The sequence below is a fragment of the Pelmatolapia mariae genome, linkage group LG2, assembly GCF_036321145.2.
Source record: "Pelmatolapia mariae isolate MD_Pm_ZW linkage group LG2, Pm_UMD_F_2, whole genome shotgun sequence".
In the NCBI taxonomy this organism is placed as follows: Eukaryota; Metazoa; Chordata; class Actinopteri; order Cichliformes; family Cichlidae; genus Pelmatolapia; species Pelmatolapia mariae.
The window spans coordinates 33,652,593-33,677,346 of record NC_086228.1 but is presented as its reverse complement, the minus strand read 5'-3'; the positions used below and the strand labels follow the sequence as shown (position 1 = coordinate 33,677,346).

General features: G+C 43.2%; 2 protein-coding genes across 9 annotated transcripts in view; one reads left to right on the top strand and one right to left on the bottom strand.

Moving 5' to 3' along the window:
- The window catches only part of LOC134645520 (rho guanine nucleotide exchange factor 9), a 48,319-nt gene extending 30,807 nt beyond the window's left edge, over window positions 1-17,512 (top strand). For 5 of the 8 annotated variants that reach the window (XM_065469926.1, XM_063499020.2, XM_063499003.2 and 2 more), the window contains 6 exons: window positions 22-254; window positions 1,248-1,377; window positions 3,210-3,341; window positions 5,243-5,486; window positions 7,601-7,669; window positions 11,993-17,511. In XM_065469926.1, coding sequence (XP_065325998.1) covers window positions 22-254; window positions 1,248-1,377; window positions 3,210-3,341; window positions 5,243-5,486; window positions 7,601-7,669; window positions 11,993-12,168 — 984 coding nt within the window. In that variant the 3' untranslated portion in view covers window positions 12,169-17,511. Of the gene's footprint in view, window positions 1-21; window positions 255-1,247; window positions 1,378-3,209; window positions 3,342-5,242; window positions 5,487-7,600; window positions 7,670-11,992 lie in introns of all 8 variants that reach the window. The other 3 variants (XM_063498994.2, XM_065469925.1, XM_063499027.1) reach the window with 1 other exon arrangement.
- A 320-nt stretch (window positions 17,513-17,832) lies between these two features.
- On the bottom strand, window positions 17,833-20,706 carry LOC134637323 (ankyrin repeat and SOCS box protein 12-like). The gene is made up of 3 exons (XM_063487729.1): window positions 20,422-20,706; window positions 19,063-19,591; window positions 17,833-18,438 (listed from the first exon to the last, which is right to left on the bottom strand). Exons 1-3 carry the CDS (start codon window positions 20,704-20,706, stop codon window positions 18,293-18,295), a joined length of 960 nt encoding a protein of 319 aa, XP_063343799.1. The 3' UTR covers window positions 17,833-18,292.
- Between the last annotated feature and the right edge of the window lie 4,048 nt (window positions 20,707-24,754).

Sequence of the window (24,754 nt, the reverse complement as noted above, 5' to 3'; positions counted from 1 at the left end):
CTCTACTCCTTTGCACTACAGCAAGACGGTTTCTGGATTTATTCAGAATACTGCAACAACCACTTGGATGCCTGTATGGAGCTGAGCAAACTGATGAGGGATGGCAGGTACCAGCACTTCTTCGAAGCCTGTCGCCTCCTCCAGCAAATGATTGACATCGCCATAGATGGCTTCTTGCTCACGCCCGTCCAGAAAATCTGCAAATATCCACTCCAGTTGGCCGAGCTTCTTAAATACACCGCACAGGAGCACAGGTACAGTACGCCGAGGCCACGAATAACTTTTCAGCTGTTTCATTTGTTGCCCTTTCATAGAAATGCATTTGCTTCTAAAAGTGAAGTCATTACTGATGCATCATTTTGTTCCAGATGCATTGTGTTGCAATGCAGCTGTTGCAGGTGTTGGGTTTAAACCACTGAAGCGGTAATTATCCATGCATGAACTGAAGCAAATGTTGTTTTATACTCTTTTTTATTTCCTTTTTATTTTTTGAAGAAAACATCTCATTAAGAACGCTAAGTTGTCTTATATATGTATATAGAAAGAGCGAGATAACAGGTTAAATATAAATTGAGGATTTTTTCTTCGGGTGTTGGCACACACACACAGCAATCTATGTTTTTGCAGCACAGAAGCAGAGTATGTAATCTAAACATTTGCTGATGAGCTTTCATGCATTAAACGCATATGTGCGCATCCAGATGTGCAAACTCATGCGTGCAAACCCACAGAAACATGGTGTAAGTGATTCAGCATGTCTCAGCCAGCTCCAGGTCATTCACAAACCACGCGTTCTCAGCCAGAGAGGGACAGGTGCCAGCTCTGCCAGCGAGGCCTGCCAGATCGCAGTGTTTGACTGTTAGGAGCAGTGGAGAATCTGCCAGATATAGGACTCTCTCTGTCACACAAGCACACACACACACATATTATCTTCCAAAGTGAGGATTGGATCTGCAGCACATCTAAGCCAGAGGGATAAATCCAGCTCAGTTAGCAAAGACGCAGCCGGAGTTAACTGTGAATAGAGAAAGTGGCTGATTAAAATTAAATAGCAGTGTCTTTTTTCCTTTTTTTTGAGTGTGTTCCAGCAGATTTACTACTGTTACTTGAGTTTATAACCCCGCTCTTTAATAGGCTACTCTGTATCATTAACTACTACAACATTACATGCCTTTGAGTGGCCAACCACCAAGAGCTACAACACTCTTAAACACCCAAGAGTAATTATGTGTGCACTGTGTCTGTAGTGACTATCGATACGTGGCAGCAGCGCTGGCAGTAATGCGGAACGTCACCCAGCAAATCAACGAGAGGAAGAGACGGCTGGAGAATATTGACAAGATCGCCCAGTGGCAAGCCTCGGTTCTGGACTGGGAGGTATGTGTATGAATGTACCGTACTGTACAGCTTAATGTTTATGTTTTTATGTTTCCCCAAATGGTGCCATTAATTCCTAAAATGTGGGGAGTTTACACCCAAAGCATCTCAGACTAAAGAAAAGGGTCCATCAGCAACACCTATGCCTTTGTTTTCATTTTACCACCAGAAAGGGTCTTTGCACAAAAGGCAATAAAAGAATCCAGCCATGGCCAGCAGCCCATAGTAGCAATGTAAATTACATTGAATGGTTGTGATATGCTACAGTAAGCTCCCCCGCCACTGCTTTTCCCTGTGGGCTTTTCTCTAATTTTTTCGTGGCAGATTCGGGTTGAGTGAGTTTAAAATACTGAGATATTTTGGCGGCATTTTCAGAAGTTTAGTGTTAACTATGAGGTGCCAAACTGGAGCAAAAATGTTAAGAACAGCGATACAGAGAGATTAAAGCGGCTAAATTGCCTGTTAACGTGCTTATGACTGACGTGTGCGAGAAAGTGTTTGCTTTGAGAAAGGGAAACAAATGAATGCAGATGATTTGATCTGCAGACTCTTTTCAAGAAACTCTGTGAATCAAGCGCAGGCCTTCCTGGGGGCAACAGTGCTGCTCGTTGATAATAATTAATTTACTCTGATGGTAGTAGTTTCACTTGCAGAAATTCACACTGCGACACACTTACTCAGAGCATACTTTTTATTTTACCACCAACAAAAACAGTAACATACAATAATAACAATAAGAATATATCAAGTATTTCTTTTTTATGCTCTCTCTTTCATAAACAAGCAGAAGAAAATCAGCAAAAACGCAAAAAATAAAATCCAAAGGTTACGTTATTGTCTCCTGCTGCATTTCAGATTTGTCCTTTGTATTTAATCTGTGTATGAGACTGGATATAAAAACATTTACTTGTGCCGGTAATTTTTCATTTCTTTGCAAAAAGTGTTAAATAATAAAGAAATAATAAACAAAATAATGTCTTTATAACTACTTCAAGGCATCCTGGTGCATTTTAGTTGACAGATGAACACCTGTTGGGAAGTTTTAGTTATACTTACAGTAACGTAGTGGCTTGACTTGAAGTTGAGTAACATCTTTCCTCTGCTCCTTTTTCATTGTTACACACATAGCTGAGACACGCTGAAACACAGAGCAGAGGAGACTAATAAGGCAGAGACTCTCACGCTGGGCTACAAAGTAATGACTGCAGTAAAGTAATGTAAATAACATAAATAAGGTAGTTTGTTTTGACTTGCTTTGCCAGCTGAACACTCTGGACTGCCATCTTATGTTTAAATGATGTGACTAGTCTCTTTTTAAATGCCTGTAGGCCGACAAGTGCTTTTTTACTAACATACCAAAAAACAGATGAGCTAGGATTGAAACACACACAGCAGGAAAGCGAGTGTTTAAAAACTGAAAAAGACACCTTGATTTTCAGAGCAGGACGTAACTGTGTTGACTGATTTCCAAAGGATTAATCCAGCAGTTTACTACTGCACTTTGCAAAGTTGGGCAGCTTGTAATAAGATTTTATTTTATTTACTAGTTGGTTTCAAGATTGGTTGGTTTCAAGCACTCCCCCTTCCTACCTGGAGAGACATTTAGATGTTTCAGCCTGTAAAAAACGTTCCATAATTCTGATTTATCCCTGATGACATGATTATGACATTATCAGGTTTAATTTCCAAGACTTCTTTTTGAACCACAAAATATATTATGTAACTGTTTCCACAGGCTGAGTGCGACTAACAGTGATGAGTAAATGAATTTTTGCTGTAGCAGGAGTATTCTTTTCATTCTTTAACTCTTTAACTGTTGTGTTTATGTCTAGGGGGATGATATATTGGACAGGAGCTCAGAGCTCATCTACACTGGGGAGTTGTCATGGATCTATCAGCCGTATGGACGCAGCCAGCAGCGAGTCTTCTTCCTCTTTGATCACCAGCTGGTCCTCTGTAAGAAGGTAAGGCTGTGTCTCTCTTCAACGTCTTCCCTTTATTTAAAGACTTTATTGAGTGAAAACATGCTTAGAAGCTAAAATGTAGCCTCCGCTCGTGTTCTTGGAAGTTGCAAGATCACATGGCTGGTGACAGAGACGCTTGAAGACAATGTGAATTCTTACAACCTGAGTCAAGAGCTGAAAGCAGATTACATAATGCTGCATGAGACACACCAGCCCTCGCTGAAGATGCGTTCAAATCCTCAGTGCCTTTCACAAAATGGAGCTTTGGTAGTTTAGGCTCTAATGCACCAAGGCTGTGCTCGCCTGTCAGACGAATGTTCACGCCTGGATAGACTCAATACACGCACAGAGATACAGACACAAATGCAGGCAGACACTTAGACACAAACACACACAGAGGCTGAAAAACTGCATCACGAACACACACGCGTGGAAACAGAGGAACAATAGTTTTATCACTACACAGACAAACACACACACAGAACAAAAAAACAAAGACTTGGAGTTATATTGTCTTTCCACGCACACACACAGCCTCCCCTGACTTGTCACATTTGAACATCTCTGGCACCAGAAATGAACTCAGGTATGTCCTCAGACCTCTCTGTGTGCCTGCTGTTCTGGTCCACTAACAAAAATCCGCTCCGAGTCATTCTAAATTATAAATTCCAGTCTTTGTTTTTATTCTTGCTTATCCAGCATCCTCAGTGCTACATATGTATCGGCTCCTGAGAGCCCTCGGGACGCGTGAGGAGCACATTACATGTTGCCTGCCTTCTTTTCCTCTCATCTCTTCCTTATCAGCACAAAGATGCACATTTGCCTCTGCATGCTTATTAAAAGACGCCCGATCCTTTCTTTGTACCTTCGTCGACCTCGCAGCGTAACGGGATGTTCATTTCCTCCTGAGGGAGGGGTCGCGGCGAAGAATTTTTCATGTGGCCATCTTGTTCCTGCAAATGATGAAAGTTAGAAGGGTTACAGTTATTGTTGCTGTGTGTACTCGTGGAGAGCTGAAATGCAGAGCAATAACAATGTCAGTCAATACTCATTCATTAGTTGTGTTTGTGTCTTTTGCAGTATGTGTTTTATAGCTGCTGGTGTGTTGGGCTCAGGTACTCAAAAATCATGTTGCTCAGAAATTAATAGATAGAAAGTTGAAATTTCAGAACATACATTTTGAACCTTTAACTGAAATTTCTTCTTACTAAAAAGGACGTATTCCATGACCTGACATACACCAAAAATTTTACAACAGAATTTTCAGTTTTACACAGTAAAAAAAAGAAGAAGATATTTTCTATGAATTCACATGAGGTGTATTTTTTAAATTTCAGGTTCTTTTATTTCTTTATTTCCTTTACAGTGTAAACCCAAAGGGCCATCTGAAACATTTCTGATTCAATAAAATGGCTTTTCTTTTAATGCGAAAAAACTGAGAGATATTGCTAAAATTGCGCCTTTTCATCTTAAGATAGCTCAGGAATTACTTTTGTAGTTGAACGTCTTCATGTGCTTAGTAAATGGACATTTTTTAAAACGTTATTAGGCACTGTTATCAGGCGTTATTAGGCACCTTCACTGATGTGGCCCATTTAATATGAAATTACGCTGGATGTGCCCCGTGATGTTAAATGAGTTTGAGACCCCTGCTATACAAAGATTCGATTCATGGCAGTGTCATTTTACACTCATTCATCTGGTTTTAGTGGTGTATCTGATAATCTAGTGCCATGCGTCCTTTTTTGTGATATTAGGCAAAGAGCTGAAAAATGGGGCTGTTTTCTGTGGCGTGTGAGTGAAAGGTGTCGCGTAAGGCAGACTCTCGAGATACCGTGTTTGTCGGCACCTCTAAGATTCAGCACACACACAATGACAAAAATCTATCTGCTCTTCACCAGGATCTGATACGCCGGGACATCCTGTACTATAAGGGCCGCATTGACATGGATCGCTACGAGGTGCGGGACACTATAGACGGGCGTGACGAAGACTTCAACGTTAGTGTGAAGAATGCCTTTAAATTGTGCAACAAAGACAGCGAGGAGATCCACATCTTCCTGGCCAAGAAGCCAGAGGAGAAGATCCGCTGGCTCAGGGCCTTCGCCGAGGAGAGGAAGATGGTGCAGGAGGATGAGAAAATCGGTTAGTCACACTCCGCTCTACACCTCCCTGTTTGAAAACTATTAGTTTTGTTCACAAAATGCTGGAACTTCAGTTTATTCTTTTGTATATTTATCACATTTACATAGATGAGATCGTCAAACACATTTTAATATTTTACTAAGAAAACCTGAGTAAATCCAAAATGCAGTTTTTAAATGGTGATTTCATTCATTAAGGGAAAAAAGCTATGCCAGTCTACCTGGCCCTGTGTGAGAAAGTAATTACAAAGCCATTTCTAAGGCTTTGGGACTCCAGCGAACCATGGTGAGAGCTAATATTCAGAAAGCGGTGACAGTGGTGAACCTTCCCAGGAGTGACTGGCCTACCAAAATTACTCCAAGGACGCATTAGTGGCTCATCCAGGAGGTCACAACAGAACCCAGAACAACATCAACAAGAACTGCAGGCCTCAGTCGTCTCAGTTAAGGGCAGCATTCATGATTCAACAATAAGGAAGAGGCTGGGCAAAATGTTCCAAGGCTGTGCCACTGCTGACCAAAAAGATCACAAAATCTTCTGTTGCATTTGCCAGAAACCATCTTGATGATCCATAAAACTGGGAAATATCTTCAAAAGCTGAACTTTTTGGAAAGTTTGAGCCCCATTGCATCTGGCAAGGAGCTAACAAGGACATCGTACCAACAGTCAAACATGGTGGTGGTAGTGTGATGGTCTGGAGCTGCTTTGCTGCTTCAGGACCTGAATGACTTGCCATAATTGATGAAACCATAAATTCTTCTCTCTACCAGAAAATCCTGAAGAAGAATGTCTGGCCATCAGTTCATGCCCTGAAGCTCAATAGCACTTAAGCTATGCACCAGGACAATGATCCAAAAACACACCAGCAGGTCCACTTCTGAAAACACAAAAATTAAGGTTGTGGAGTGGCCTAATCACTTCAGCCCGATTGAGATGCTTTGGCATGACCTTAATCAGGCCCTTCATGCTTGAAACCCTCCCCTGTGGCTGGATTAAAACAATTTTGCAAAGAAGAATGGGCCAAAATTCCTCCACAGTGATGTGAAAGAGTCATTACCAGTTATTGCAAGCACGTTATTACAGTTCTTGCTGCCAAGGGTCACACAGCCAGTTATTAGGTTTAGGGGAACTACTTTTTCACACAGGGCCAGGTAGGCTTTCGATAGCTTTTTCCCTTAATAGATTAAATGCTCATTTAAACATTGCATTTGGTATTTACTCTGGTTATTTTTGTCTAATATTAAAATTTTCCTGATTATCTGAAACATTTAAGTGTGACAAATATGCAAAAAGAATAATAAAAGAAGTAAGAAAGGGGCAAATACTTTGTTGGAATTCACTGCAAAAAACATGAGCTAATATCAAGGGGACAGTTCACCCAAAAAGTTGCATTTTTTCTTCCTCGGCCATTTATCCATTTAGATCGTTTCAGTGCAAGTTGTCTAATTTTAAAAATACAAGTTTTAGAACTATCTGCCTTCCCTTGAATTGAATGGAGATGCAGGTAATCAAAGCTTTACAAAACAATTTTTGGAAACATTGCAGCAGCGCCCCTTCCTAGAAATCATGAACTGCATAGCCCGCAATGTCAACAAACCTTGTTGTCAGCAGTTTCATGTGCGACCTGTTCTTTCCAACCAAAAGGAGCGTGGTTGTAGCTAACGTTACAGATCAGCAGATGCAGACATCAGTGTTGTTTTCTTGTCACAAGCATGAGCCTCTTGTGATGGTTAAAGGGCCATTGCTGTCTGCAGGGTGATGCAGCTTTTTTTATCTCTGAGGTTTGTAGATTTTGAATCTGAAAGACCAAAGTGATAATTGGGCTTTTTCTCCGGCTGGCTGGGCTGTGCTCAAAATGTAGCAGAAGGTGATAAACTACAAAGTGTTTTTCAGACTGGGCAGGATTTTGTTTATTGCTGGGACTCGTTCAAAAAGGCTAGAACTGAATGATGCTTCCTCTAGTTTCCACATACAGTAAAATTAGCTCTCAGGAGGTCCGTGAATTCCAAATTAAAGAAGCTTTACTGTATTTTAAAGTTATTTAAATAAAACTTTTTTAATCTGCAGACCCTGTGTGAAACTTCTCTCTAGCACATAACGCTGTTGTCTTTTAGGTTTTGAGATCTCTGAGTACCAGAAGCGACAGGCAGCCATGACAGTGAGAAAAGTGACCAAACAGAAAGGTGAGGCAACAAGAAGATATCAGGTGATTTCCCTTTTTTTTTTTCTTCGCTGGTGTGCTCTGTCTTCTCATCGCTGTTTACTCTTCCCTTTACCTGCTCTGTTTTTTTGCTTTCTACACCTTTTTTGACACACTTTGTTTATGGATGGACCTAGACTAGCCTTGTAAGTCTAAATAAGCTAGAAAAGTCACGAGCGTTCACGTGTTCTCGCTATATTACTTCAGATGTATCTCCTTTTAAGTTAAATGTCTGTCAGCCCATACATGAGACGACGTTGAAGATATGACCTGATATGAGTTGTAAAGCAGCTGTTAAGCATCAATGAAAAGACAGAGGGCTGTTTGCATGAAGTATTGAGTTTAAAGGAGGATGCCGGTGTTCATGACATGTGGGTCCTGTGTCACGCTTGCCTTGAAAGTGATTTAAAACATCACACAGAGCTTGAATTTTTCTTCTCTTACTGAGGAAAGGCCTCTTCCCACTGCACGTTTCCCAGAAGGTGCTGAAAAACGTTTTATCACTTGTGATTCTAATGCTGAAACACCCAACACCCTGTTTTAGATTTAAACAAACTGCTTAGTTTCTGAGCCAACTACTGTTTTGTGTATTTTTACTCAATGCAGACTTCTTAAAATTAATTTTATTTATTTGTTTATTCAAATAGGCGCTACATAGCATGAACCATGTCGCGCAGCACAGCATGAGCTAATAAGTTAATTTGCAATGCCAAGTATAGTATATAAGAACTTCAGGACTCAGGAGCATAGCAAAGCACACACTGTAGTACAGTGAAGTGCCATATGACAGGGATCCGATTATTCGGGAACAGCAGGATTGATCCCTCTTTGAAGGAAAAGTGATCCTAATCCGGATCCAGTTTGAGTCCCCTTATATGAAATTCCACATCTTGAAACCTCTTTTTTACAGTTGGGGATATAGACTATATTGCAAAAGTATTCACTCGTCTGTCTTCACACGCATATGAACATGAGTGACATCCCATTCTTAATCTGTGGAGTTTAATGTCGGTCCAACGTTAGCAGTTTTAACAGCTGGGAGGGCTTTCCACAAGGTTTAGAAATGTTTCTAGGAACTTTTGACCATTTTTCCAGGAGCTCATTTGTGAGGTTGGATAAAAAGGCCTCCACCCTAATTCATCCCAAAGATGTTCTGTCAAGTTGAGATCGGGACTCTGTGCAGGCCAGTCAAGTTCTTCCACACAAACTCGCTCATCCTTGTCTTTATGGACCTTACTTTGTTCACTGGTGCACAATCATGTTGGACTGTGTTAAGGGTTCCTAAGGGTTCAAGCCCAACTCCTGAAAAACAACCCCACACCACAATATCACGCCCACCAAACTTTATACATGGCACAAAGCAGTCAGACATGCACTGTTCTCCTGGCAACCACCAAACCCAGACTCGTCCATCGGATTGCCAGACCAAGAAGCGTGATTTGTCTCTCCAGAGAACTGATCGAGCTCTCTAGAGTCCAGTGGTGGTGTGCTTTACACCACTGCATGTGACGCACTGATCTTGATCTGAAGGCCACATGAACTTTGGAGGTCTGTAGCGAATAACTCTGCAGAAAGTTGGCGACTTCTACCCACTCTGCACATCAACATCAAGTGACCCCGCTCTGTGATCTTACGTGGCCTACTACTTCGCTTCCACTTTGTCATAATAACACAAACAGTTAACTGTGGAATATTTAGAAGTGGGGAAATTTCACGATTGGACTTGTTGCACAGGTGGCATCCTATCATGGTACCACGGTGGAATTCACCGAGCTCCTGAGAGCGTCCCATTCTTTCACAAATATTTGTAGAAGCAGTCTGCACGCTTAGGTGCTGGATTTTATACACCTGTGACCATGAACGTGATTGGAACACCTTAGTTCAATGATCTGGATGGGTGAGTGAATACTTTTGGCAATATAGTGTATATACCCGGCCTCACCAATCCTACTAGATGCTTCACATGTTGCTGATCCCAAAGCTCATACTGGAACTACAAGGGCAACCTGATTACGTAAGCATTTATGTATGAGTAAAAGTATCATTAGAAAATCTAATAAAATGATCAAAACTTAGCTTATTTAATTTCTTTTGTTTAATAGGGTGAGCTTCCCTACTTCCTATCCACACTTTTATATCATCACAGGGGGACTTGATTGCAGTAGATGCTGCATGTGACCAAGAGGTTATACAATAGCTTAAATGTGCAAAGCCTACAGAGCGTAGCATTGGAATAGCAGACATTCTCATTGGGTATTCATAGTTATACAAAATGTAATGAGAAGAATCATCAGAATTGTTTTTTTAAGGAATGGACACACAAGCTTGCGGTGAATTTTAAAATACATGGCTTAATTTAAAGTTTTTGCATATAAAACTTGTTTTGTTCCCCAGACACAATACATATGTGTGTAAATTAGTCAAACTCATCCCATTCTTTAGCATGTCTGGAGTCACTGCAGCCTCTGCTGTTGTTACAGTGCCTACTGACAACCACGTGAGACTCATGAATCTCCTCCTTCTAAAAGTACATGTTTTGATAGTTAGCGGTGAACGACTAAAGCATTTTGAAATCATATGATTTTTTTTGATTCATCCTATATTTACCTAAAGGATTGTTGAAATGCAAACAGTGACATCCCATTGATTTTAATGATCAGACATGATTGTCTGTCTCATGCAATTTTATAAGACAAATGCTGCATTCAGTGGGAATTGGCCATGAGAGTGGTTGTTGGTGCTTCTGGTGCAACCAGAAACAAAACAAAAGCTGTTTTGGTGAACACTGAACGCTGTGATATCTCGTAACATGTTCCACAGTTGGTCATGATTTATAATAAAATAGGAAGATTATGCCCTTTCTTCTAATTTACAGATTGAAAGTGTTCTGTTTTAATGCTACATATGTGACATTAAAAATCTATGACACATGTGTGGTATCAAAAACTGCATAGAGACCTACACTTACCACTTATCTCGGTAAAAGAAGGAAGACGTCGAACAAGTTATTCAGAATGATAATTTCCGATGAAGCATCGGCGACAAAGCACCCACATGTCCGAACTGCCGGTATCATCCTTTACTATTTAGCCATTTTAGTGCTAGGCTAGATGTTTGTACATTTACCATTACTGATGTTCTTGCCAGTTTCACAATAAGCATGACCATCCATTAAGGTATTAATGAACTAATGACCACTGCTGGAATGTTCTCTCTGACATTAGGAACCCAGTAGATGTCTGTCAGAAGTAAATGTTGTCTGTTTCTAAGTGCTGTATGTGTACATTGGCTGGCACAAGGTGAAGTACTCTCTTGAATTTCAGATTCATTTATAGATTTCATCTTGAGAAAGAGGGCCATGTTGTATGGACATGGTTTGAAAATGATAAAGGTATATGCATTAGAGTTCTCCTTAGAGCTAGCACAATAAGATGCCATGGCAACTGCTAAGCAGCATTGGGAGGTGTTGTGTCTAACGTTGGCATTGGAGCATGCGGTCACTGTCCAATCTGTTTACAAGCATAATGCTGTCTATAAACAGATAAACAGGTTCCACTAACACAAAGAGATCGAACCCTTCTAACTGCTAAAACAGCGTCTGGCCAAAAACAAAAGACACTGTTTCTCATCTTCTCATATTCTTTTCCTAAGATGCCATGGCAACTTTTGAATATTCATCTCCAAATATTGATTGTATTTAATAATGACAGTAGCATAGTTGTGATGCTTGTAGACTGTAGCTCGACGACATTGTAGACTGTAGTTAAATGCATATTAACAGCTTTCTGTTGGCTCTATTTTCGCCACTCTTGTGTTCTCAAGTGTCGAGGGTGCTATTCAAACAAACGTGCTGTTAACAAACATGGTGGAACAGCGCCCCTTTGTCCAAATGCTCGATTTCATCGGCGTATCAGTTGTAATCTGCTGCTTCTCTTGTTTGCCCGCCACAGAGTTTGATTGAATAGCATCCTTAGTCTCCCTTGTGTCATTGCTAGAGCTGAATCTCCCAATTCAGCTTTCATCATATATTCATCATATTTTCGGGATTAATATGCAGGAATGTTAACAGTGAAGGCCCATTTTGTATGTCTATGTGCCTGTTTTTTGTGGAAGCATGACTTGATGTTGTGTTGTTGTGCCTGTTCCAGATGCAGTACTGATAACGTTTCCTCTTTGCTATCTACCTCCCTCCTTCTTCTTTTTTTCTCTTTTGCTTTGTGCCCTGCACTGCCTCCTTGTCCCCTCTCCCTCCCCCACAAAACCTTCTTGCTCTTTTTTTATTTTTTTTTGGCGCCTGCCTTCCCAGGTGTAAACAGGTGCACGCCCCCTTCATACCCGCCCCCACAGGACCCCCTCAGTGTGGGGCAGTATGAGGTAACGGAGGACATGGCACAAGGAGAGGTTTTTGAATTCAGTCAATCCAAAAGAGGCCAGGCTCCTTTCTGGCAGAATTTTAGTAGATTAGCTCCATTTAAGAAATAGAGATACACAGACTCTTCCGATGGACCAGCTATTTTTCTTAGAAGCACTAAACACTGGATGATCATGTCCCCCCTCCCCCCCATGATGAAGAAAAATACAAAAAAAACCCACACAAACACGAGACTTTGAAGTTAAGGACCAATGTTAATATAGAGTGTGATTGGAAGCTGCGAGAGGACTGAAGACTTGGATTTAAAACAAAGAAAAAACGTATAAAAAAATAAACACAACTTTACAGTTCATATATGTTAGTAACATTCTTAGTTATCATGCTTCTCCGGCTGAGTCAACTGTCACGAACTCTTCCCCCCTTTCTGGATAATCACGCCATCTGAATGTCCTGAAGTCATCGAGATTGTTACATGAGTTCATTTTCAATCCATCTTCTGGAAAGAAACACGAGGCCAAGCCAAGTCATTCCCAGTAGTATGATTGTGACCAAAACAAAAAAACAACAAAAAAAAGCTGAGATCTTGCTGTGCTGCTATGTGAGATTGTTTGATGCATTCTTCTGAATGTGAGACGACAACCTCAGCCGATCGCCGCGGCCTGTGAAGGACCTGCCAAGCTCGGCTGTCAGCCTCACCTCTCAGTTAGCTCCATCCTGCCACTGATCACGCACCCATCAAGCCATCTCTGCGCTGCTGATGTCTGCGTCTGGACCTCCTCCTCGCACTCAGAGCTTCATTCTCTTCTCTGTAGCAGCTTGCATATAATAGCCCCCCCTCTCTCTTTCTTTTCACAGTCTGACATTAGGTGTTCCCTTCCTTCTCCACATCCCACTCGTCCTCTCTATCTCTCCATCCACCTGCTCTGCCTCTGTGAGTCAGTGGCTCTCAGAGGAAGACTTTCACTCTTTTGGAAACCTGCCATTGGCCATGATGTGATGATGGGTCAGGGAACAAATCAATAGGCGGAACATCAATAGTATATTTACATCCGTTCACCAACCACTCGTGACAGGGTATTCATGTCTGATCGCGCTGAGGGGGTGTGTGCGCGCGCTGGATTTGGCGGTGAGCTTAGATGAAGCAGCTGGGAGCAGGAGATAGGCCGGCTACGGTCCGCCTGCCTTGTGCCACAGCCCCTCTCCCACCCCGCCCTCCCTAGAGACCACCCCTGTAGCACTGTGCTGGCACCTGGGTGGAAAAGAGAAAAAAAAGCACAGCCTACCTCCAGAAAACTAGCGGTAAAAGTGAAGTTGTGATGCATTGGCCAAAAGAATAACATGTCAGCTGTCAAAGAAAAGACTTCGGTTAATTGTTTTGTGTCACTCCCACTGTAAAAAAGCACAGCACGTACTCCCGTTTTGAGTATGAGCAATACAAATATCAACACGTCAGTGTGACCAATAAGTAAGAAGCCCATCCAGTATTCAAGGGGGTGGGGGTGTCTAAAAAAGTGATAATGATTTGTGAAGTGGACCAAAACTAACTGGGGAAACAAAAAAGTCCACTGCAGCAGTGCAAGCCGATGCCATATACGGAGGTAGAAAGGCGAATTTAATCTGTAGCATGCAGGTTTCCTCTGACACATTCATACATCTCTATAGACTCCAGCTCCAAACCTCTGCTTTCTGCCTCACCCCTCCTCACGTTGCCCCCCTCCCCTCAGATCTGGCAGTTAGCTCCAGCTCTGCTTAAGTGATTTCCAAAGGACTGTGGCGTGATCAGATTGGTTTTGTTTAATCAACAAAAAAGTGCGTGAAGCCGTGGTCTGCGAGAGATCCTAGCATTATAGAGTCCTTCAGCAGTAAAAGAGAAGATCTGAGGAAGTGAAGAGGAAAATTTTACATGCATCGTGAAGACGTATTCTTTTTTTCCCACACTTGGAATGTAAGTGAAACATCTGTCCACGGTTTGTGACCACGTTTTGACCTCAGACACAGGAGTACATTTTGTGTTGAATTATATCACCAGATGGACAGTACATATACAGTTTGACAATTTGTGCAATGTGATATATCATTCTATATCTATCACTATTCACTACAGCGTGATATGAAAGAGTTATATTGTTCTATGTCATTTGTTTGCCTTCTTATAGGCCTTATAACCTGTTGGAGAAAAAACAGACCTTACAATTGCTTTGTATGTTGTAATTTATGTTTTGTTTCAGTAAAGGAAGTTGAGAAATGGGTGAGTTGGCTGCTGGTGTCTGTAGAGATGGCTCCCAGTGAGATTGTTTTGGAAGATAGTTCTCCTGGCTGGTACGGCAAAAAAAGATATGGTTCCTAGGCTATCGTAACCTCAGGTCCCTTGCTATGGCCCGCCCTGCCAACCCTCCTTGCTCCCTCCAACTCCCTACTTAACACTACCACCAGTACCAACATACAGATACAAGCATGCAGGCAAACACACACACACACTCAAACACACACACTAATAATCATGCTTACTTGCTGGCCCGTTCTGCTGCGGAGAGGAGAGATGCTATCTAACAGTGCCTTCCAGCATTCCACTAGTGATTATCTATTCAGTTTCACAGGCAGATTTGAATTAGTCATGTATTTTCCCTTCAGTGCATCTCTCACTCTCTCTTCCGTTCTGTTCCCACAACCCCCGCCCCTTCCCTCATGCACACTGGGAATTCCTCGTTCCCCAGTGCACGAGAGCCGCTCGGACAGAAACTTAGGCTACGTTCACACTGCAGGTCTTAATGCTCAATTCCGATTTTTTGATCAAATCCGATTTTTTTGTCTGCTCGTTCACACTGCAAATAAAATGTGACAGCAAACGCGCTCTAGTGTGAACCCTCAAAGCGGCCCGCATGCGCAAAAGAAGACGTCACACACAACGCGCTCTGTTTAGACCCAGACCAAACAATATTGTTTGACTGTTTCAGACTTTACACTTCCCAATTTTGCTTTAAGTTATAAAGTTATTTTGTTATTTACATATGGCCTAATAATGATCCTTATTGCTGTTTTAGAGAGGAGCGGTGCTTCAAAGGATAGTTGCAGATTTCTGTCAGAATCTGCAGATTATAAAGTACAAATAAAATGTTCACGTTTCTCCAACGTTGTCTTCCCAACATTTTCACTGACATCTACACTGGATGGCCAGGAAGCGTTCGCGATGTCTTCTCGGGCGCTTCTCCGGCGCTGATAATTGGTGTCTGTCTTGTGTTAGTGACATAAAAGACGGATTTAATGCGACATGACCATTTAATTAATGACCATTCAGCAGTCGCTTTTTAAAACATCAGATATGTATCGGATTCAGTACCACATACGAAAGTGACCCAGATCGGATTTGAAAATATCGGATTTGTGCTGATCGGATATGGGTCGCATAGGGTCAAAAAAGTCGGATTTGATGCGCTTTAGCCTGCAGTATGAACGTAGCCTTAGAGGTCAGGCCACTTTTTCCATATAAGTAGATACTGTGCTGTTTGATTGAGACCCATTTAAAAATTGAAAGACGACTCATTTTCATATATTATCGCACATTTACATAGGAGCAGTTTTATTGCACATTAGAAATTAATTCCAATTTCAGATGTTTAGAAGCATCGACTTCTTTTATTGTGTATTTAACACGCTGAAAAACAGTTTAATTTGAATATATAGTAGGAAGCAGATTTCCATTAGTCAACTTAGGTTCGCGTGTCGATCTATATTATTAAAAGTGAGTTATGAATCAAGAGTCATCTATTTTACCTTTAGCAGCTACACACTGTAAATACTGTAAAAAGAACAGATCATATATTTGGATATCGGTATTTTGCGTTGGAGACGAATGTTGTTCCAGTTCTAGCGTGCGGTAGATCTCAGTACCAGGTAATTGCATGCTTGTGGCATCCAATATTTTGCATGAGACTTAAGGCAACACTTAACGAGATCATTTAGTTTTGTTTAACTTCCAGTTGAATCTTCTTTTTTCTTTTTTTCCCCGGCAACACGGAACCATTCATTTGTGTGTACCCATACCATCTCACTAAAGGGAGTTCTTTTCTCTGTCCACCTGTCTCCTGCTCACTTGGTATTACAGGTTGTAGCTTCTGTTTTTTGTATTACTATTATTAATATTATTATTATTTATTGACACATAAAAGGGGAACATCTTTTCTTGAATTAAACACTGAACTGCTGATAGGGAAAATCAAAGGCACTGATGTTCTCTTAGCCCAGATATGATGGGTACTATAAACTCTAGCATCATTTTAAACCCACACTGCTATGCTACAGACTGCTGGTTAATATTTTTTTCCTAAATATATGACTTTTTTTGGTTTGTTTTATTTTTTTGTGGAATGCCATTATGTGCAGAGGCAAAACGGGTAATCATTTTTCTACGACAACAGTGAACCAAATATGAGTTAGCACTGATCTTGGGTGTTTGTGTATAGATTTAGAGCTGAATAAATTCGAAACCTCTTGGGACGGGCTAAAAAAAACATAATCCTGAAGAGACACACACACAGTATTTCATAGCTGTTCATATCACACTCTTGTTCCTTTTAAGTACAATGACTTGGCATTACAAAGCAGTTCCTCGCTTGTATTTATTGACAGCAGTATTAAACAGTACCATTTTGGCCACATGGTTTCAATGATGTATATACGCTGGTTTGAGTTTTCTTATAAAGCTATCAATCTGACCTTGTGCTCCGAGCTGAGAGGATAGCCTTCTGTGCAAATTTATTTCTGTTTTTTCGCTTTCTCTTTCCAGTCATATAACCAAGGCAGCCAAGTTAGTTGAATGCATCAGAAGTTGCACAGATTTATGTAATTCCTTCTAGTCCAGGGTGAGCCAGTAGGCGCGTTCACTCACAGTTAGCATAGCAACATCTTCAGTAGGAACTCCTTGGAGTCGGTTATGCAGTCCCGTGCTGTTCCAGAATAGTCAGGGTAAAAGTCTTCAATGAGCCATATGCCGATGTTGGTGTTCAATGGCAACAAACAGAAGACTGACATCCCACATTTGGACACTATTCATTGTATATTACCATCTGGTTTCAGGGTTTGGTTTGGGAGGGGGGGTGTCTGGATTTTTTTTCAAGTGAAAAATGTACTCACAGAATCCATATCCTTTGTCATCATATGCAAACATTTGTCATTTTCTTTCTTGCTGGCTTTTGAGTTTGATTATTTGTTGTAGAGATGAAAAACCTGAAAAATAATGCCTATTCAATCCAGAAACTGTGAATGGGAGAGTGGAAATGTCAACTGTATGTACATTATATGTTTTGATGTAATCAGAAGCACTGGGAATATGTTGTACTTTGCTGTAAAAAAAAATCAATCCATATCTGATATAGCTGTACTTTTTGTTGAAAATAAAACTACAGAACTGCGGGGGGGAGGGTTCGAGGCATCAGTCTGTGAGTGAGAGCATTGTGCTGGCCTTCCTGTCGTGTGACATCATCTCCTGTTTGTTTGTAGGGCCCATTCCTAACAGCTGACACATTAACTCCAGGATATATTATGTAAGATAAATAATATCACAATGGTAATCACTAATCTCACACACACACACACAAAAGAAAACATTTTTTTTAAATCAACAAACTTCTAAACACTAAAATTGAATCCTGAAAATAATTATGCTCTAATCAATAAGTAATGAGTGTTATGCATATATATTCTCCCAGCTGGGGGCACTGAAGTGGAGGCTTTTCATTCTGCTTCCTGGTGTTTTGAAGTCCAAAGACACAAGAATGTTTTTCAGGCAAGATCTAAGACATCCTGTTGTGGTGCAGACAGCGTGTGTGTGTGTGTGTGTGTGTGTGTGTGTGTGTGTGTGTCTGGATGTCTAAATAAGTAAGGTGACTACATGTGTCTGTGTAATGTTACCCGACTAAAGGAGTGAGCCAAAGTGGATGTAGTGAGGTAATATCAGAATAACAATAGTGCCTGTGAGGAGCCTCAGATTTGGATATCCACAATGTATGGTGCTACTGTGGTCTCTAGTGGCCACTGATGTTGTTACACTTCCCAAAGATACAGTGGATTTTCCAACATGGAGCCCTCCTTTTGCTTCTAAAAGCTTCATAGACATGAAAGAAAATCATCTGACTTCACAGCTATAAACAATTCGGATGTAAAACAGTCCTTTAGCTTGTTCTGGTAAAAATTTAAAAAATGTATAAAAGAAAGAAAATTTTTAAAAAAAGAAAAGCATCACATGACGTCTGAGGTTTCATGTTTCAAGTAATTTCTCAGGATCAGAGGAATGTCCAAGCTGTCAATTGCAGGCTCCTTGTTAGCAAAAGGGAGGTATCCTCTGATTGCCAGTCGAGCCTGTGACATCAGAGATTTGGGGCAAACTGTTGAAGAAACAGAAAACAACATTTGTATGCTGAGGCATTATAGCACCAACTCATAACAAAAGGCACCTTACGACAATTTAGGTAAAGACCCCACAGAGTATTAAAGGGAAAACCACAACCATCAGATGACCCCCACTATGAGCGAGCGCATGGTGACTGTAGGAAGAAAAAACTTCCTTTGAACAGGAAGAAACCTCTGGCAGAACCGGGCTCAGGGAGGGGCAGCACGTCTGCCATGACTGGTTCGTGTAAAGAAGAAAGACGAGAGAATATAAAATTGAATGGCATGCAGCAGTGGTGTATAAACGCATGTGAAGTGTAAAGAGGTAAGTAAAGAAGAAATCCTCATTGCATCATGGGACATCCCCCTGCAGCCTGAGCCTATTATAGCATAACTAAGTGATGGTTGAAAGTCACCTGATCCATCCTTACTATAACCTTTATTTAAAAAAAACAAAAAGGAAAGTTTTGAGTCTAATCTTAAAAACACAGAGGATGTTAGTCCCCTGAATGCAAACTGGGAGCTGGTTCCAGAGGCGAGGGGTCTGAAGGCTCTGTCTTCAAGATTTTGTATGTGAGGAGAAGGATTTTAAATTAAATTCAGGTGTGAATCGCTCTCACCTCTCTCCTTGAGGAGCAGAAGCAGAGCTTCGTTCTGCTTAGTGGTTTTGTCAATGATGAGTGTCGGCAGATAGACGTCTGCTCCAAAGTCTATAAGAAGCTGAATGTACTCCACCCCACAGCCGTAGCGGAGACACACCTCCAAAACTGTCTTCGGCTGTTTGATCCTGGCCAACATTTTCTCATCCGTGCAGTTGTAGTTGGGGTTTGCACCGTGAAGAAGGAGCAGTTTAAAGCAGTCCAGGTGTCCATACACAGCTGAGATGTAGAGGGGCCCTCTGCACGCTGTGGCATTGGAGGCCCATTCGGGGACTTTGGGCTTCACATCTACCTCAGCTCCAAACCGAAGCAGCTCTCTGAGTATGTCGACGTCACCCTCTCGGGCAGCGGTCAGCACCGGGGAGCAGTTGTTGTACTGGCTGCCATTGGGATCTGCTCCAGCATTCAGCAGTGAAACTACACAGTCCAGATGTTTCCCACTGACAGCTGTGAACAGAGGCGTCTGGGCCTTCACGTCCAAGCTGTCAACCTGGATTCAGACATAAGAAACCAACAGGCTTTTTTAAAAGTAGAAACAAAGTTTGTTGATACAAGAAGTACGCCACTGATTTATCACCGCAAGTACTTTTCCCCTGAGTAAGTATCAAATACCGTCCTGTGTGCATGCAAGTAAGTGACTGGATCACAGTTTAACGCCCTTCTAAGTGAAGGTATCATTTGCACAACCCAACATCCACATGTGTGCCACCGCAAGCTGTCACCTTTACTTCAGTATGACATGGTTAGCAGCTCTGTAGCTCACTGTAAGTGAAATGCTGAACTGACAATGTTGACTCTGCTCTGCTGCTGTGGGAAATCTAACCCCCCAAGGCTACTGATTAGGCTTTGACTGAAGATAATCAATTCATTCTGCAAATCTGTTGATAGACATCTGCTGGCTTGTGCACTGAATGCACTGGAAACAAAGAGAAACATTGTTAATAGCTTGAAAAACCCAAAGAAGCATCTAATAGATGCTCCGCAGAACTGAGACGAGCTGCGAAGTTGGACTGTGTTGGTCTTGTGACTCCTAGTAACTGCTTGCACACTGCACTTAAAAATTTGATCTATTGTTCGAATTTAAAATATCATTACGCCAGCTTTAATGCCCAAATTGTAAAATGTAATGTAATGTAATGTATTGTAATATCACACCTTATTTAATTACTCTTCCCTTTGAATAAATAAAAAGAAAAGTTTTGGGAGCTTTTAAATGAAATCCATGATCTCCAAGTCCAATATGTCATTTTTGTTAATTAAAAAAACGAAGACACCTTGTTACACCCTCAACATCTCATCATCCTTTCCACAAAGACTCACCTCTGCACCGTGTTCCAGTAGCAGCTCCAGGCACCTCAGATGTCCCAGTGCAGCGGCAGTGCGCAAGGGAGTTACGGGGACCCCCCACCCACTTCGAGCATTGATAGACTTTCTGTAATCCTCCTGAGACAGAAGCTCTGAGAGCAGAGCTACATCGTCGCTGCTCACGGCGTTGTTCAGAGCCTGACTCTGCTCGCCGTCCTCATCCTCCTCCTTGGGCTGGAGCAGGGAGAAGATCTTAGAAATGTCCATCAAACTCATGTTGGCAGCTCGGCCCAGAACCATACTGGGACTCCAGGCTAGTTCAAGTTAAAACCCTTTCATCTGCAACAGCAGAGAAAGACCATAACACCATAACTTGTCATTCGGCTTATGTTTTGTTAAGACAAATTTTTTAACATCAGAATAGCACAAACATGAAAGAATAAGGCTCACAAGCATACACCGCAATCACGAGATAAATCAGTTTGTGCCAACTGCAACTGCAGCAGTGTGGGATTTACACTGGGAAGACACCTACCTCACCTTGTTGCTTGTTGATGGTGTTTCCAACGGGAGAAGTCGAAACCCTTTCAGAGCTCCAATAAAACACAAGTCACGTGAAGTAAAGGTCCTTGAGGAATGCCCAATGCTTCCACTGGTGCAACGAGTTGAGAAAAGTGCAGTGTGCGCTGTGTGTGTGTATGTGTGTGCTTAACCCTCATGCTCCCCTTTGGGGCAGCCCCAGACCCCGGGGGTCTCAGAGTACCCCACCCTCAGTAGAGACCGGTGAATGAAAATGTTAACCCTCATGCTTCCCTTCGGGGCAGCCCCAGACCCCGGGGGTCCCAGAGTACCCCAACCTCAGTAGAGACCGGTGAATGAAAATGTTAAAAAAAAACCAGAATGATCATTTGGGGTCGAAGAGTGCCCCAGAGCGATTCTAATGGGTTCGTCAGGGGATCGGGAAAGAAAACGTAGCACTTGGGGACCACGCACAGAAGCTGCTGTGGCACCATGGGGGTCATTGATACCCCAGCACATGAAAATGAAGCATAATCACAATAATAATAATAATAATGATAATAATAATAATAATAATAATAATAATGAGAAGAAGAAGAAGAAGAAGAAGAAGAATACAACACACAGATGCTTCTGAGTTTTATTTTATTTTATTTGAAATTACACTCACGATACAACTGAGGCAATCTGGAAGGCAAAATAAAAGTCAACAACGGGGTTGAATCAGCCTTTCAAGACAAACGAATCTCAGTAGATATGTCAAGAACAGGTTTACATGAAAAAAAAAGAAGGTTTACATTAAAAAAATATCAACAAACTGTCTGTGTTTCAGGCACTCGGTGCTGTACAGCGCCTCTGGTGGCTGTGAATACATGATATAAATCTCACCGTAGGATGCGTGCATTGAAAGAATCAGCCTTTTGTTACAAATGAATCTCAGTAATCTCCTTTGTAACACTCTGTGACCAGCCGCAGCTGGCCGATTTTCACCACATCCTCTCCCACCAGTTTGTCGCCCTCTGCCTCTTTTCTGAGACAGCTGTCGGTGAGAGACTCGGGCGAAACGTCCTCTTTGAAAGCGTACGCATCCCCCAGGATGGTGTTTCCGGACGCACTCTTTCTCGAGCCTGTTATACCGACCAGAAGGAGTCTCAGTTCTTCACGGGTCGCAGAGCCTGCGGGGTTGGGGAAACGATGGTTACATTTGAATCATTCTAGAAAAAAACAAAACAAAACATGAAACACTACGTTACACTAGGCTATTCTTTTGTTATCTTTGTATCGATGTTGACAGCAAGCAGTTTGTCTACATAAAGCGAGTACCACAAGCAGCACACAACCCTGGGATTGCACTTTACCTTTGTATCGATGATGACAGCGAGCAGTTTGCCCACGTAACGCGAGTAGCACAAGCAGCACACGTCCCTGAATCCGGCCTTTGGTCGCCAACATTTTCAGTAAGCTAAGAAAAGGAGAAAGGAAAAAGAGGTGAAATTAAGGCACATTCAGGGAAAGTCTTTCAGATCAGATTACCAAGTTAAACCACACCAAAAATACGCGTTGAATAAACCATGACCCCAAACTGGTCGGTTGTCCCACGTGTTTCCCCGTAGCTACTCCGGGCGCGCACACAATGAGCCCTGGTTTCGCGACGCAGGCGTAGCAACAACCTCCTTCTCCTCCTCACTGCCTCGTGTGTGTGTGTGTGTGTGTGTGTGTGTGTCTGTGTGTGGGTGTGTGTGTGTGTGTGTGTAGGAGGTACTGGGTTCCTCAAAAATGGTGGTGTTCGCGTAACCCGCCCTCCGCAGACCTAAGCGTACGCTACCGAGGCACTTGAGAACGATGTAGAGGGAGCAAGGATGAGGAGGAGGCAAGGAGTGTCTGAAGTCCAAACGGAGGGCGGTGTTCGCGTAGTAGGCAGGCCACAGAGCTGCTCTTTCACTAGCGAGGCGCTTGAGAAAGATGTAGAGGGAGGAAGGAGTACGAGGAGAAACGGAGAGCCCGAGGTCCAACTAGAGGGCGGTGTTCGCGAAACCGGCCATCCGCAGGCCTAAGCGTACGCTCGCGAGGAGCATAAATGGAGGGCCATGTTCACGTAATGGGTAGGCCAAACGGCTGCTCTTTCACTAGCGAGGCACTTGAGAACAATGAGAGGGAGCAAGGAGGAGGAGGAGACACGGAGAGCCCGAGGTCCAACTGGAGGGCGGTGTTCACGTAATAGGCAGGCAAAACAGCTTCGCTTTCACTAGCGAGGCACTTGAGAACAAAGGAGAGGGAGCAGGGAGGACGAGGAGCAAAGGAGATCCAGAGGTCCTCACCGATGGCGGTGTTCAAGAAACCGGCCCTCCGCAGACATAAGCGTACGCTAGCGAGGAGCATAAACGGAGGGCGGTGTGAGGCGCTTGAGAAGGATGTAGAGGGAGCAAGGAGGACGAGGAGCAACGGAGAGCCCGAGGTCCAACTGGAGGGCGGTGTTCGCGTAATAGGCCCTCCGCAGACCTCAGCCCACTCTCGCGAGGAGCATAAACCGAGGGCGGTGTTCGTGTACTAGGCAGGCCAAACAGCTTCTCTTTCACTAGCGAGGCGCATGAGAACGAAGGAGAAGGAGCAAGGAGGACGCGGAGCAACGGAGATCCCGAGGTCCTCACCGAAGGGGGTGTTCGCGAAACCGGCCCTCCGCAGACATAAGCGTATGCTAGCGAGGAGCATAAACAGAGGGCGGTGTTCGCGTAATGGGCAGGCCAAACAGCTGCGCTTTCACTAGCGAGGCGCATGAGAACGAAGGAGAAGGAGCAAGGAGGACGCGGAGCAACGGAGATCCCGAGGTCCTCACCGAAGGGGGTGTTCGCGAAACCGGCCCTCCGCAGACATAAGCGTATGCTAGCGAGGAGCATAAACAGAGGGCGGTGTTCGCGTAATGGGCAGGCCAAACAGCTGCGCTTTCACTAGCGAGGCACTTGAGAATGATGGAGAGAAAGCAAGGAGGACACGGAGGCACGGAAAGCCCGAGGTCCTCACCGAAGGGGGGTGTTCGCGAAACCGGCCCTCCGGAGACCTAAGCGTACGCTAGCGAGGAGCATCTGAATGATGTAGAGGGAGCAAGGATGAGGAGGAGGCAAGGAGTGTCTGAAGTCCAAACGGAGGATGGTGTTCGCGTAATAGGCAGACCAAACAGCTGCTCTTTCACTAGCGAGGCGCAGGAGAATGATGGAGAAGGAGCAAGGAAGACGAGGAGCAACGGAGAGCCCGAGGTCCTCACTTAGGCCCATTTACGCGTAACCCGAGGCCCATCCGGCAAAGCGCTCACCTGCGAGGAGCAGGAGAACGGAGCAGAAGGAGGTCGCAGGATGGAGAGGCAGGGAGAGTCCGAGGTCCTCACTTAGGCCGGTTTACGCGAACACTGCCGAGAAGGAGACATTGATGATGATGATGATGATGATGATGATGATGATGATCTGAAGTTGAGAGTTGTTTGCTCCGGCGGTTCGGGGTCCCTCCGGACCCCAGTGTTTGCCATCGTAACTTTCGAATGGCGGTTCGGGGTCCCTCCAGACCCCAGTGTTTGCCATCGTAACTTACGAATGTGTATTGGGGTTGCGAAATACCCCATCGTGGGTACGCTTTGACCCCATAGTAATCGTGGAGTAGAGAACATCCCTGCTCCTGTCGAAGGCCGTTTTACGCGTAACCCGAGGCCCATCCGGCTAAACGCTCCCCTGTGAGGAGCAGGAGAACGGAGCAGAAGGAGGAAGGAGGACTTGGAGGCAGGGAGAGTCCGAGGTCCTCACTTAGGGCCATTTACGCGAACACTGCCGAGAAGGAGACGACG